The sequence below is a fragment of the Lissotriton vulgaris genome, unplaced genomic scaffold, assembly GCF_964263255.1.
Source record: "Lissotriton vulgaris unplaced genomic scaffold, aLisVul1.2 SCAFFOLD_563, whole genome shotgun sequence".
Lineage (NCBI taxonomy): Eukaryota > Metazoa > Chordata > Amphibia > Caudata > Salamandridae > Lissotriton > Lissotriton vulgaris.
The window spans coordinates 968,136-982,433 of NW_028253855.1; the positions used below are offsets into that span (position 1 = coordinate 968,136).

The following is a 14,298-nucleotide window of genomic DNA, read 5'->3' on the forward strand; positions in this document are numbered from 1 at the left end:
TACCCTCAGGGTGTCTCTATTCCAGTTCCCTTTAAATTACATCAGGGCCGTGGCCTACAGTGAACCATGTTTGAGGCTTCTCTATAAAGCAATGCTTTCTACTACTAAACCTTAAGCAGAAGCACGTGCAGAGAGTGAGAGAGCAGATGCTAGCACCATACATGGGATACAACAGAGAACCAACAACTAGACACCAGCCTCATACAGGGCCTACAACTGAGAACAGACGACCAGAGACCAGCCTCATACAGGGCCTGCAACTGAGAACAGATGACCAGAGACCAGCCTCAACAGGGTCTAAAACAGAGAACAGAAAACCAGAGACCAGCCTCATACAGGGTCTGCACCAGAGAATAGAACCAGATACCAGCCTCATACAGGGTCTGCAATAGAGAACAGAACCAGAGACCAGCCTCATACAGGGTCTGCATCAGAGAACTGACGACCAGAGACCAGCCTCATACAGGGTCTGCAACAGAGAAAAGAGAACCAGAGACCAGCCTCATACAGGATCTGCAACAGAGAATAGACAACCAGACCCCAGCCTCATACAAGGTCTGCAACAGAGAATCAGAGACCAGCCTCATACAGGATCTGCAACAGAGAATAGACAACCAGACCCCAGCCTCATACAAGGTCTGCAACAGAGAACAGACAGAGACCAGCCTCATAGAGGGTCTGCAACACAGAACACAACCAGAGACCAGCCTCATACAGGGTCTGCAACAGAGAACAGACGAACAGACCCCAGCCTCAAACAGGGTTTGCAACAGCGAGTAGACCAGAGACCAGCCTCATACAGGGTCTGGAAAACAGAGAACAGACAACCAGAGACCAGCCTCATACAGGTCTGCAACAGAGAACAGACAGAGACCAGCCTCATACAGGGTCTGCAACAGAGAACAGAGCCAGAGACCAGCCTCATACAGGGTCAACAACAGAGAACAGACGACCAGAGACAGGCCTCTTACAGGGTCTGCTACAGGTCATTTTGTAGTCCAGCGGGCCGTTTTTTCACCGATGGTCAGTGTTGCCAGCTCCAAGGGCAGTGAGCTATAAAATACGAATAAACAGACTCTCGCTAGTAAGAGCGATAGTTTCCTTGCAGGCATCAGCCATTACCTTATAAAAACGGGGCAGATATAAAACGAAGAAAAAGTAGTCCCCTTTGCTGAAACAATACTAAAAAGCCAAGGTTCTTTCCCGATGTCATCACGCAGACGTCGCAGCCGGCGCTACTTGCAAGGGACTACTTTATTTTTATTCCTAATTTTTTAAACCACGTATATTTTTTATTTTTATATAGCCTATGTCCTTCTGCTTGCCCTGAGGTTTTCAAAGATGTCTTGGGTGTTTGGATTGGTGGTGTAGTTTTCGAGTTTACCTGGCTCAAAGGACACAGTTCTCTCTTTATAATAGTAGTATACATATGCCTTTAGCACGCATGCCTTTAAAACGAAAAGGCATGCATGTTAAATGTATACTCGTTTTAAAAGTTGTTCAAGAAAGTAAGAGCACCCTATCCTACACTACCTTACACTACACTCTAAAGTAGAACCCCTGCACCGCCCACCCTTAACCCACAGTCCATTACCTATATTTACACTACCCAGCACGACCCTCCAACACTACCATAAAGCACTCTACTTCCCTACACAAACACTACAACACAACCTTTATACACTACAACAAGCATGACCCTACACAAACACTAAAATAATACCCTAAACCACTACACCCAGCATGACCCTACACTACACAAACACTTCAACACTACCCTATACCCAAAAACACTACGCCCGGCATGACCCTACACTACTCAAACGCTACAACACTACCCTAAACCCTAAAACACTAACCCCTGCATGACTCTACACTACTCAAATGCTACAACACTACCCTAAACCCTAAAACACTACCCCCTGCATGACCCTACACTACACTACTCTAAACCCTATGACACTTCCCCTAGCATGACCAAACACTACAACACTACCCAAAACCCTAAAACACTACCCCCAGCATGACCCTGTACTTCAAATCCCATACCTAACCCTGAACCCTAAAAATATCCCTGTACCCCAAAACCCATACCTAGCCCTGAACCCTAAATTACCCCTGTCCCCCAAAACCCAAAGCTACCCCTGAACCCTAAATTACCCCTGTACCCCAAAACTCATACCTAACCCTGAACCCTAAAAATACCCCTGTACCCCAAAACCCAAACCTAGCACTGAACCCTAAAAATACCCCTGTACCCCAAAACCCAAACCTAGACCTGTACCCTAAAAATACCCCTGTACCCCAAAACCCATACCTAGCCCTGAACCCTAAAAATACCCCTGTACCCCAAAACCCAAACCTAGCCCTGAATCCTAAAAATACCCCTGTACCCCAAAACCCAAACCTAGCCCTGAACCCTAAAAATACCCCTGTACCCCAAAACCCAAACCTAGCCCTGACCCCTTAATTACCCCTGTACCCCAAAACCCATACCTAACCCTGAACCCTAAAAATACCCCTGTACCCCAAAACCCAAACCTAGCCCTGAACCCTAAAAATACCCCTGTACCCCAAAACCCAAACCAAGCCCTGAACCCTAAAAACACCCCTGTACCCCAAAACCCAAACCTACCCCTGAACCCTTAAAATAACCCTGTACCCCAAAATCCAAAGCTACCCCAAACCCTAAAAATAACCCTGTACCCCAAAACGCAAACATACCCCATAACCCTTAATTACCCCTGTACCCCATAACCCAAACCCACCCTTAAAATAGCCCTGAACCCCTAAAACATATACCCCAGCACCCACAAACTTAAACCATATACTTACCTTAAACTTAAATTTTAAAAACATATGATTTTACCATTCATGCTTTTACAACGAATTTCGTTGTAAAAGCATGCGTGATAAAAGCATATAAGATATAATGACATGCGTTGTAATATTCTGCGGAATAAAAGTACTTGCGGGATAATGGTATGCGGAATGAAGGTATGCAGACTAAAAGTTGCGGACTGAAGGTGATGAACCCAGACAGAGACCAGCCTCATAGAGGGTCTGCAACAGAGAACACAACCAGAGACCAGCCTCATACAGGGTCTGCAACAGAGAACAGACGACCAGAGACCAGCCTCATACAGGGTCTGCAACAGAGAACAGTCAAACACCTGCCTCATACAGGATCTGCAACAAAGAACCAACGACCAGAGACCAGCCTCATACAGGGTCTGCAACAGGGAAAAGACAACCAGAGAAAAGCCTCATACAGGGTCTGCAATAGAGAAAAGACGACCAGAGACCAGCCTCATACAGGGTCTGCAACAGAGAACAGACAACCAGAGACAAGCCTCATACAGGGTGTGCAACAGGGAAAAGACAACCAGAGAAAAGCCTCATACAGGGTCTGCAACAGAGTACAGACAACCAGAGACCAGACTCATACAGGGTCTGCAACAGAGAACAGACGACCAGAGACCAGCCTCATACGGGGTCTCCAACAGAGAACAGATAACGAGAGAGCAGCCTCATACAGGGTCTGCAACAGAGAACAGACAACCAGAGGGCTGCTTCATACTTGGTCTTCAACAGAGAACAGACAACCAGAGACCAGCCTCATACAGGATCTTCAACAGAGAACAGACAACCAGAGACCAGCCTCATACAGGGTCTGCAACAGAGAACAGAACCAGAGACCAGCCTCATACAGGGTCTTCAACAGAGAACAGAACCAGAGACCAGCCTCATACAGGGTCTGCAACAGAGAACATACAGCCAGAGACCAGCCTCATAAAGGGTCTACAACAGAGAACAGATAAGCAGAGACCAGCCTCATATAGGGTCTGCAACAGAGAACAGACAACCAGAGACCAGCCTCATAAAGGGTCTGCAACAGAGAATAGACTACCAGAGACCAGCTCCATACAGGGTCTGCAACAGAGAACAGACAGCCAGCCTCATACAGGATCTGCTGCAGAGAGCAGAACGAGAGACCAGCCTCATACAGGGTTCCACAGAGTAAGAAGCTGGGGATATTTGTCGGTGTTTCGGATTCACAAGCAATTCATTAAATCTTTAAGGGGATACAAAGTATGTTGGTGTTTTAATTGATCTAAACTCACTCTGAAGGTCCTAAAGAGAAGGATGCTCAAGAGCACACAGTACGTATACAACCTGTGATCCCTGAAAGCTGACATATATTCCTTGAATTTCTCTTTCTGACTCAGATTGTCTTCATTTGTGAATCCTGACTACGCACATACACACTATGTACTCTTAGGCACCCTACTCTATGGGATTGATGGTGTGAATTTTTGTTCCTTCACCCCCTAAAATATAGTTTGTATCCTCTTCAAGACTTAACGAGTGAATTCACTTGTAAATCCTGAACACCCACAGACATGCCTTGTGCTCCTCTGCAACTTCTTCCTGTGTGGAACTTACAATGTCTTTATTTGTGAAAGCTCAAAATCCACACACTTTCCTCGTTGTCTTCTGCAGCCTCCTCCGTGGGACACACAGGTGACTTGTGACCTCTGAACATTTGTACACACAGTGTGTGTACTCAGGCTGCCCCTTGATGTGAAGCACCAAGTGACTTTCTGATCTCTGCGCCTGCCCGAGGCCACGCAGTGGCCATCAGGAGGGCGGGCCCCTAGTCACGGAGGGCTGTCCCCCCTGTCCCTTTCAGTGGTCACTCCTCCCCTGGGCAGGCGACGCCCAGTTAGAGGTGGGCGGGTCTGTGACGCGCGTCCGGGGCGGCAGGCAGGCAGAGGGGTTATATCTCTCCCCCTCGCCTTGTTTAGGCCTCTTTGCCGCTCCGGACGTCGCCCGCGTTACGCCGGGGACACTCTTTTTGTACTCGTCGCTCTGGCTTAGGTGGTCGTGCCGATGGAGTTGCCGTGATACTAGGACGTAGGGTCCCTGGTTTGTCTTGTGCACGTGGTGAGTGGCGGGGGGCCGGTGTTGTAAGCTCTTGTGTTTAAATGTCGGCCGTTTTGCGCTTCATTTGGCATTGGGCATTTGGGGGCCCGTCCGGTTTCTCGCATGTTGGGGAGCATAGTGAGTGTGTGGCAGAGGGAACGGAGCAATTTGTTAGGGGCACTGTGCCCTCGGCGGTTGCAGAGAAGTGTGGCACTCTGGTTAGAGCGGCGGTCTCCGAAACAGAGATTGGGCCTGGGACCAGGGTTTTAGTAGCCCGCCAGTTGAGCCAATCAGCACAGTGGCGAACCACCCAACTGCTGTACAATTATCATATTTATACTACACACGCCCTTTGCGGGGCGTGACTTGGCAAACCCCCGGTTGCACAGGCCCACAACCGCCCGAAGGACTACTGGGGCGCCAACACGAGTTCCTGCACCTCCCATGAGGTTACAGGTTAGGCTCTGGCACCCCTATGTGCCCGCTGAAGTACAGTGTTTGCACCTCTCTTCTTGGTATGTAACACTTACAACGCATCTTTTACGTCGCATTCCGTTACAACGCAGATTTTACAACGCGGGATCCATTACATCGGATGTCATTACAATGCATGGTATTACATCGCAGATGCTATTACAACGCATACTATTACATCGTAAGTATTGGTAAGTATTTAATTTTTTTTTATTTTATTTAATATTATTTAATTGATTTAATTATTATTAATTATAAAAAAAATATTTATTTATGTTTTTAAATATTATAAATTAAATATATTAATTTAAGTGATTTTTTAAATAAGTATGAGTATAGGAGTATATGTTTTGGGGTACTGAGGTATATGTTTTGGGGTGTTTGTGTATTTATAGGTTTTATGGCAGGGTTTGGGTTTTGGGGTACAGGGGTGTTTTTAGGTTTTAGGGCAGGGTTTGGGTTTTGGGGTACAGGGGTGTTTTTAGGTTTTAGGGCAGGGTTTGGGTTTTTGGGGTACAGGGGTGTTAGGTTTTAGGGCAGGGTTTGGGTTTTGGGGTACAGGGGTGTTTTTAGGTTTTAGGGCAGGGTTTGGGTTTTGGGGTACAGGGGTGTTTTTAGGTTTTAGGGCAGGGTTTTGGGTTTTGGGGTACAGGGGTGTTTTTAGGTTTTAGGGCAGGGTTTGGGTTTTGGGGTACAGGGGTGTTTTTAGGTTTTAGGGCAGGGTTTGGGTTTTGGGGTACAGGGGTGTTTTTAGGTTTTAGGGCAGGGTTTTGGGTTTTGGGGTACAGGGGTGTTTTTAGGTTTTAGGGCAGGGTTTGGGTTTTGGGGTACAGGGGTGTTTTTAGGTTTTAGGGCAGGGTTTGGGTTTTTGGGGTACAGGGGTGTTTTTAGGTTTTAGGGCAGGGTTTGGGTTTTGGGGTACAGGGGTGTTTTTAGGTTTTAGGGCAGGGTTTGGGTTTTTGGGGTACAGGGGTGTTTTTAGGTTTTAGGGCAGGGTTTGGGTTTTGGGGTACAGGGGTGTTTTTAGGTTTTAGGGCAGGGTTTGGGTTTTGGGGTACAGGGGTGTTTTTAGGTTTTAGGGCAGGGTTTTGGGTTTTGGGGTACAGGGGTGTTTTTAGGTTTTAGGGCAGGGTTTGGGTTTTGGGGTACAGGGGTGTTTTTAGGTTTTAGGGCAGGGTTTTGGGTTTTGGGGTACAGGGGTGTTTTTAGGTTTTAGGGCAGGGTTTGGGTTTTGGGGTACAGGGGTGTTTTTAGGTTTTAGGGCAGGGTTTTGGGTTTTGGGGTACAGGGGTGTTTTTAGGTTTTAGGGCAGGGTTATGGGTTTTGGGGTACAGGGGTGTTTTTAGGTTTTAGGGCAGGGTTTGGGTTTTGGGGTACAGGGGTGTTTTTAGGTTTTAGGGCAGGGTTTGGGTTTAGGGATAATTAAATTATATTTACCATTTTAAAATTAATTAAAATATATTTAATAAATTAAATTAATTATTTTACATTAATTACATTTTTTAATTAAATTTATTAAATTTAATAAATAATTATTATTAATTTAATTTAATTTCATTATAAAAAATGTGTACTTTAAACTAATTACTTTTTTAATTAAATTAAATTAATTACAATTTTTAATAAAATTACATTTATTTAATAGATTTTATTTTATTAAATTAAATTAATGACAATTTTAAATTGTCTTTTAATTAAATTATTTTTAAAAAATTAATTACAATAAAATAAATAACATTTTTAAAAAAAGGTATACTTACCTATACTTACGATGTAATGCCATGCGTTGTGATAGCATCTGCGATGTAATGCCATGCATTGTAATGACATCCGTTGTAATGGATCCCGCGTTGTAAAATCCGCGTTGTAACGGAATGCGTTGTAACACAACGCGTTGTACTGACACCAATCCCTCTTCTTCCGGATCGTCCAGTAACTCCGACACAGCCCGTGCGGTGGTACCCGCTGCCGCACGGGCCCCCCCACCACTGCTACTCTTCTTTACCTGCAACCTTTGCTCAGAAGTGCAAATAATAACTGCTGCCTGCCTTTTCCATGCAACGCAGCGCGTACAGACCGTCTCTAGGTCCCCATATGCGCTTCCTCTTTCAGATCGAGGAGGAACAGGTCTAAGCCCCACAGGCGTGAGATGACTGCCATCTGCCCATAATAAACCCTGACCTCGTCCTGCATCATTTCATGTTTGATGAAACCCAGGCCCCTACGTTGGGAGAATCATCATGGCACTGTAGATTCTCTTCCAGGACCTCAACATTGCCTCACTATACTAGCGCCCCACCAAATCATCCCTGGTTCGTGAAGACATACTACCAGGTAAACGACAAAGTGTAGCGGAGGGGCACCTACAGCTGAAGGCACTTTAAAACAAACCAACGGCGTTCCAGCACATGCCCTGAAACTCAACCACACCCTTCCAACAAAGCGTCAACGGGCTACACCTACGCCCCCCAGCAGACTAGATGCGCTTCATTATATAGTAATACATTTGCAAGATTACAGGCAGTAGGAGTCGATTGAATCAGTATGGTATCAATTGACTCCAGCAACTCCAATGCGCTTTCTGCTCCAGCACTGTGTTCATGTAGGCGGCTGAGCGATTCACAATAGGAACAGTATTGACACAGGAGGAGAAACATACTAGGGTACAGACTACAAGTGGTCTTTCAAGGAAAGAGTGGCGTGTGTGTGTTTCACAATCATATCTAGCTCTGGCGCGCACATTGTTCTAGGTGTCTGAGCGCCGCATAGAAGAACCATTTTCAAGCAATACAAACCATGCTGTATGCTTCCATCATGCTGCGGGGCAGGAGCGGTAGCTTTGTCTTAATAAGTGTTTTATATAGCGGGGCCTTGCCCATAGGTGTCAGGGCGCATTACAGAGAATCAGTTTCACTACAGGGCCGCCAAGCTAATTATTCTATTAGACAGAAACGTCTAAGAAGTGTTTAATTACACAAGCTATGTTCTGCCATATGGATTGTGTACACCTGTATTGGAAGTGCTTCAGTATGTGTGTGAGGCAATCGAGCTAACTGCAAACCGACACTGCATGGTAGGTGGTGACTTATGTGTACGTGTAACTGGGTGCCCATATTAGGGATTTGTGTTACTCCAGACAAACAGTGAGCCAACCATGTATGAGGTGATCAGTATTACAGGTGACCGTGTATCCAGTTCTAAGATCTTATGCGATACACCAGCCAAGCAATGCTACTGCATGGTGTGACAACATGTACACACAACCGTTTGCTGGTGTACAGGAGATGGGCAGTGTTTCAGGCCACCAGCGCACAGATACAGTATGTGGTGGCTTAGATTTTAATGGGATTGGGTGCCCATCTTTAGGGGGCCTTTACTAGAACGAGCCATCCTCTGCTTGATATATGTTCGGGTGTCTGAGGCATGTTTGACGGAGAAGTGCAACGCTCCTAAACCTGCATGCTGTGGCCGAAGGGCATGCAAATGAGAGGCATGTAAATCAGTGGCCATGCAGAGGAGTTGCCTGGAACAGACACGGGGTGAGGGGTGCGCAGCGTACATGTGAATGAGCGCCTGTCTCCCGCATGAGTGATACTGAGCAATGGGTCATGTGTGCACAGCTGTCGTATGATTGACTGCTCGGTCCAGGGGAAGCGCGTTGTTGTGCGCTCGGTGGATATGTATGGGAATGTACGCCTGCTACTGCGCATTTGTATGGCCATGTGTAGCGTTTGTGGGACCCCATCTATCATTACCCAAAAACAGGATAGTGCAACTGTCTGAACAGATGTACGTAGAACACAACAGTGTGTAATCAGTGTGCCAAAGGTGGTAATATTCAATCACGTTTTATGTATTTGGCGTCTTTTGGGTCTGTTCTAATACAGTAGAGCAGGCACTCCACAGAATGTCACGTCCTTGAGTGCTAGGGGGAGCCCAGAGCCGCGTTGTGACTCTATAATTGCTGTGTGGAACTTTTCTTTGGCCCCTGAATATCATACATATTGCAGATTTGCTGTTGTGCTTACTCCTGTGGCCCTCAATTGGGAGGGGTCCTCACTTTTGGGTATTATCTTACTGTACTGTCATGGTAAGGTATGACTGCGTGGAAGTCCGTCTTGGATGTGCCAAAATTAGGAGATTTAGCTATTTCTAGGTCTAGCCCTAAGCTAATAGGTTCATAATAACCCATTGTGCATAGAAATCTCCGGGGGCCTTAACCAAGAGGTTTAGTTACTATTGTCTTGGAACAATCTCGGGACCTGCACTGTTGTAAGTTTAACCTATGAGAAGATAAGGTCTCATGTCAATAGCCAATTTGCTTCCATCATACTGCTGTTGTCTGTCTGTTCTGCCAAGGCTCTGGAATCTGGAAGGAGGTCTATCTGCAGAGCAATCAGTTCGGGAGCACCTGCTGCCTATCAGTAGTATGTAGGGTATGCAGCCGGCAGTGTTACTCTTTCCACATCTGGTGGAGTATCTTTGCAACCACTGCCTGAGCCTGGACTGCCAATAATACCTAAAGAAGTGGGCCCCTAGTAGACTCTCAATATAGAATTGCTCTAGAAGTGAAGTTCAGCTGCTTTGGAAATTCAGAATGTCTCCAGTCTCCAACGCCCCTTTTGCTTGTTTTCACTATTATAGGTGGTGGCATCGCACGGTGGGCTCCTATCAAGAATTGGACACACTGTGTCTCGTTCTCGGTTATGTGGCGGGCTCCCCTGGCTTGCGTTGGAACAGCCTCGTGTTTAACCGGAGTAACCCTTACACTCCTTCGGGCTCCTCCCAAAGTGAGAGGTTGGCCTGAGGTTTGACAGCGACAATATTGGGAGCACCGGTGTGCAGCCTAAATCCCTTTTGGCGGGGGTCGTAAGTCAACCTTTTAGACAAGCTATTTTGTGGTAGCATGGTCTAAGCAGCCTCCAGGCCGGGGGGCAGGTGTACCAGCTGTTTACTTGTGCAAGCCTGTATATCAAATACAACTTCACCACGCAAATGATACTAAATTATACATTGCGCACTGAAATATCCCTCTGTAATTTGCTGAAGTATAGTTGCACAAGCGTACATAAAGCGCAATTTACAGTTCAAGTTTGTTAACTGCGCCTCAGCAGCAGTTTTACAAAACTGGGTGTAGTCTGCTGAGGCTTTGTGTGAAGGTGTGTGGTGGATTTCAGTGGCTGCGCTGACCCTCCCATTCTATAGATTAGGGAGCGATAGCAGCAGGGGAGGCCGCCGCATCACACGGTCTCTTTACAAGGGTATGACCTTGCGAGCCTGGGGTAGTCTACACTATTGCTGTAGAGGGATTTGTTCTCGGGGGTATATGCTGATTAGTGGCTAAGGGGCTTTAGTTTAAGCAGGCGTGTCTTCCTTACGATAAACTATCAGAGGTAGCATGGCCTAAGCGTCATGATGCAGGGAGGGATCTTAAGGGGGCACTTGGTTTCAGTCCCAGCATTCCCTTGTTGGTGGTCCTAAGTTATCCTCTCTGACAAGCTATCTTAGAGGTACATGGCCTAGCTGCCTCCAGTCTTCATCCCGAGAGGGCAGGTGTGGCCCGCCGTTAAGACCTGTCAATCCTGTATTGACATATGTATGCATCACCCAAGTTTTAGTATAATATGTACTGTTCCCTTCTTTGTCCCTGCGAGGTGGAAAGGGTCCACTGCTCTTCTGTCGTCTTGGTCTTGTTCATTTCGACTGACTAGATGCTCTGAAGAGCAAGGGTTGCAGGTTTTCACTAGGAAGCAAGGTGGTGGGGGGCCCGGACGGCGACGGTGGCCGCCAGCCGGGCTGTGGCGGAGTTACTGGGCGATCCGGAAGCAGAGAGGTGCAACAATGTACTTCAGACGGCACATAGGGGTGCCAGAGCCTAACCTAGAACCTCATGGGAAGTCTAGGAACGCGTGTCGGCGCCCCAGTAGTCCTTCGGGCGGTTGTGGGCCTGAGCAACCGGGGGTTTGCCTGGATACGCCCCGCAAGGGGCGTGAGTAGTGTGATTACCATAATGGTGCAGCAGTTGGGTGGTTCGCCACTGTGCTGATTGGCTCATCAGGCGGGCAGGTGGCGAGAATGAGGCCTGCCCTTGGATCGCCCGTAAGATAACCCACCGTGATTACATTATGTTGTATGCAATAATAAACCTGCAGCAATTTTTCCCAATCTTAACACTTGTGTCTGTGTGTTATTTGCGGGATGTTGTGTAAGTTGGGGCGGGGGGTTCCTGTTGCCCTGATGTGACTATGAATTTCCACAGACCTATCTTGTGCTCCTCTGTTGTCCATACTGTAAACACACACACACACACACACACACACACACACACACACAAAGACACACACACGCCATGCACACCTTTACAGGCTTCTCAACAGGGTTTATTTAAGGTGCGAGTTGGTTGTCCCTCAAAGCCCACAGACGTACCTTGTGCTCCTCTGCAGCCTCCTCTACAGGACTTGCTGAGTGAGTTTTATGCTCCTTGGACTCCCGGCAGACCCAGCATATCATCCTCTGATCCTCTGCACAGAACAGCCTCAGCTTCTCCTCATGTTTCTCGCACAGATTCTCCCCCTGGGGCTTCACAGGGGGCAGATGAAGCTGTTTTAACATTTCCACCATGTTCCCCAGTTGCCTGTTGGGTCGGAGGTTTTTCCCAGAAGATATTTCCCTGCACTGTGGACAGGGGAAGTTTCCATCTCTTCCCTCCCAACTCTGGGTGATGCAGGAGCGGCAGAAGTTGTGTCCACACTCTATGGACACCGGATCCTTAAAAAACTCCAAACAGATGGAACAATTGGCCTCTTCCTTGAGGTTCCCGAGCTGAGCTGCTGCCGCCATGATGCAGAAATGCAGGAAGTGCAGGTAAGTTTCAGTTTCTCTCTTTGTGAAGTGGGTGTGTCTGTGCGTCTGCCCCTCTCTGTGTGCAGTGGGTGTGATTGTGCGTCTGTCCCTCTCGGTGTGCAGTGGGTGTGTCTGTGCGTCTGCCCCTCTCTGTGTGCAGTGGGTGTGATTGTGCGTCTGCCCCTCTCTGTGTGCAGTGGGTGTGTCTGTGCGTCTGCCCCTCTCTGTGTGCGCTGGGACTTCCTGGTTCATGTTACAGGCACAGAACAGAACAGACTCTGTCACTACTGTCTCATGTGCTTTACATGTAAGTTTTTCACCTTTCACAGCTAAACACACCAGCAATTTATGTTCTAAGATACTATACACAGCTGCCAGAGCCAGGGCTTTAAGTGGGCCGGGTCTCAACGGTGCTTAATTACATTGGTCACGCCCCTTTAAGAGACCAGTTTTTTCATCCCACTTAAAGCCCTGGCCACAGCTCTAACGAGAACCCCTCCCCCCCCTCTTGAGCTGAGCACCAACTGCTGCTCCTGTACCAGTCCCCCCCCCCCATCAATGCCGAGGACCCTCACCCCTGACCCATCACCCCCCTGCACTGCTGTTCCTGCCCCAGGCCTCCCAGCCTCGATTTTCGCCTGCTGTTCCTTCTCTTTCTCAGTCCTACCCCCGCCCTACCACTAGAGGGCGGACTCTAATCAGTGCAGCAGCGAGGGTGCTGTGGACATTACTGCTACCAGTGCAAATGGGCTCCATACCCCAGTTTGGGAGTAAAAAAACACATCTATAATTGGGGTGCAGTGAGCCCCTTACCCCCCTGAGCCCCGGTGTCACTGCACCTGCCGAACTATCCTTAGTGGAGCTGAAGCTTCCATTGCAGCTCTGCCATTGGTTCCCATCTATGCGGACAGAGACCAGAGGTGAGACCCTCCCACCCCTCTCCCTGTGGAGGGGGGGTCACAGAAGAGGTGAGCACTAGAGCCACACTCTGTGGGGTCTAAAATGCTGCTGGCCAACGGGACCCACCGCACCTCCCCCTTCAGGAGTGGACTGGACTAGTCTGGCTGCAAGGGGGGCTGGGGCAGTGTCAGTCACCAATCAGGGTTCCCTGTCATGAGAGGCAGATAGAGCCAGAGCGGACAGTAGCTCTCTCCTGCATGAGGTGTAGTATAGATAACGTGTGATACTCTGGAAGTTTCATTTCTTCTGTATTTGCTGCTTTCTTCTTAAGTTCTCATCACTTTTGCTTTCTGTAGCGCGTTGGTTATAAGGTTTAGGTTTGTTATCCTGCCATCTTCCAGATCACACGATTTCTGTCGGACTTGGCAGGTGGTACTGGCAGCCAGTGACGTCTTGTGGCTCTTAATTTCTGTATTTTGTGCATGGCCGCACTATCTTGTCTGTTTTTCAGCTGGGAGTGATGTCTGTATTTTGTGTATGTAGCTCTATCTTGTCTGTTTTTCAGCTGGGAATGATTTCTGTATTTTGTGTATGTAGCTCTATCTTGTCTGTTTTTCAGCTGGGAGTGATTTCTGCATTTTGTGTATGTAGCTCTATCTTGTTGATATTTCACGAGCCTTATCATTTTTGCTGCATTGGGTTCAACGTTTCTCTATTCTGCTGCCTCATTGGTTTTGTGAGTTCTGTAACACGTGGCTGGTAGTAATACTAGTCTCAATGTGTTTATGAAGGGACATGTTTGGGTTCTACTGGGAAATGCATCTTAAAATGACTCCCTTACAATACATCAGATGGGGTCTAAAACACACACCAGCATTGGTGAGCTTACCTTGCAGCAGGATTCATAAGTGTGTGCATATCGTGCTTGCATTGCCGTGCTTGCATTGTTGGCAATCACTGGTAAGTATGTGCATATCCTGGTTGCATTGCCATGCTTGCATTGTTGGCAATCCCTGGTAAGTATGTGCATATCCTGGTTGCATTGCCGTGCTTGCATTGTTGGCAATCACTGGTAAGTATGTGCATGTCCTGGTTGCATTGCCGTGCTTGCATTGTTGGCAATCACTGGTAAGTATGTGCATATCCTGGTTGCAT

At 47.6% G+C, this 14,298-nt stretch overlaps 1 protein-coding gene across 1 annotated transcript in view; it reads right to left on the bottom strand.

The window, feature by feature from the left end:
- The window catches only part of LOC147660725 (E3 ubiquitin-protein ligase TRIM39-like), a 128,427-nt gene extending 115,997 nt beyond the window's left edge, over window positions 1-12,430 (bottom strand). Inside the window, exon 1 of the mRNA XM_086951510.1 lies at window positions 11,827-12,430. Coding sequence (XP_086807636.1) covers window positions 11,827-12,240 — 414 coding nt within the window. The 5' untranslated portion in view covers window positions 12,241-12,430. The remainder of the gene's footprint in view (window positions 1-11,826) is intronic.
- Window positions 12,431-14,298: the final 1,868 nt, after the last annotated feature.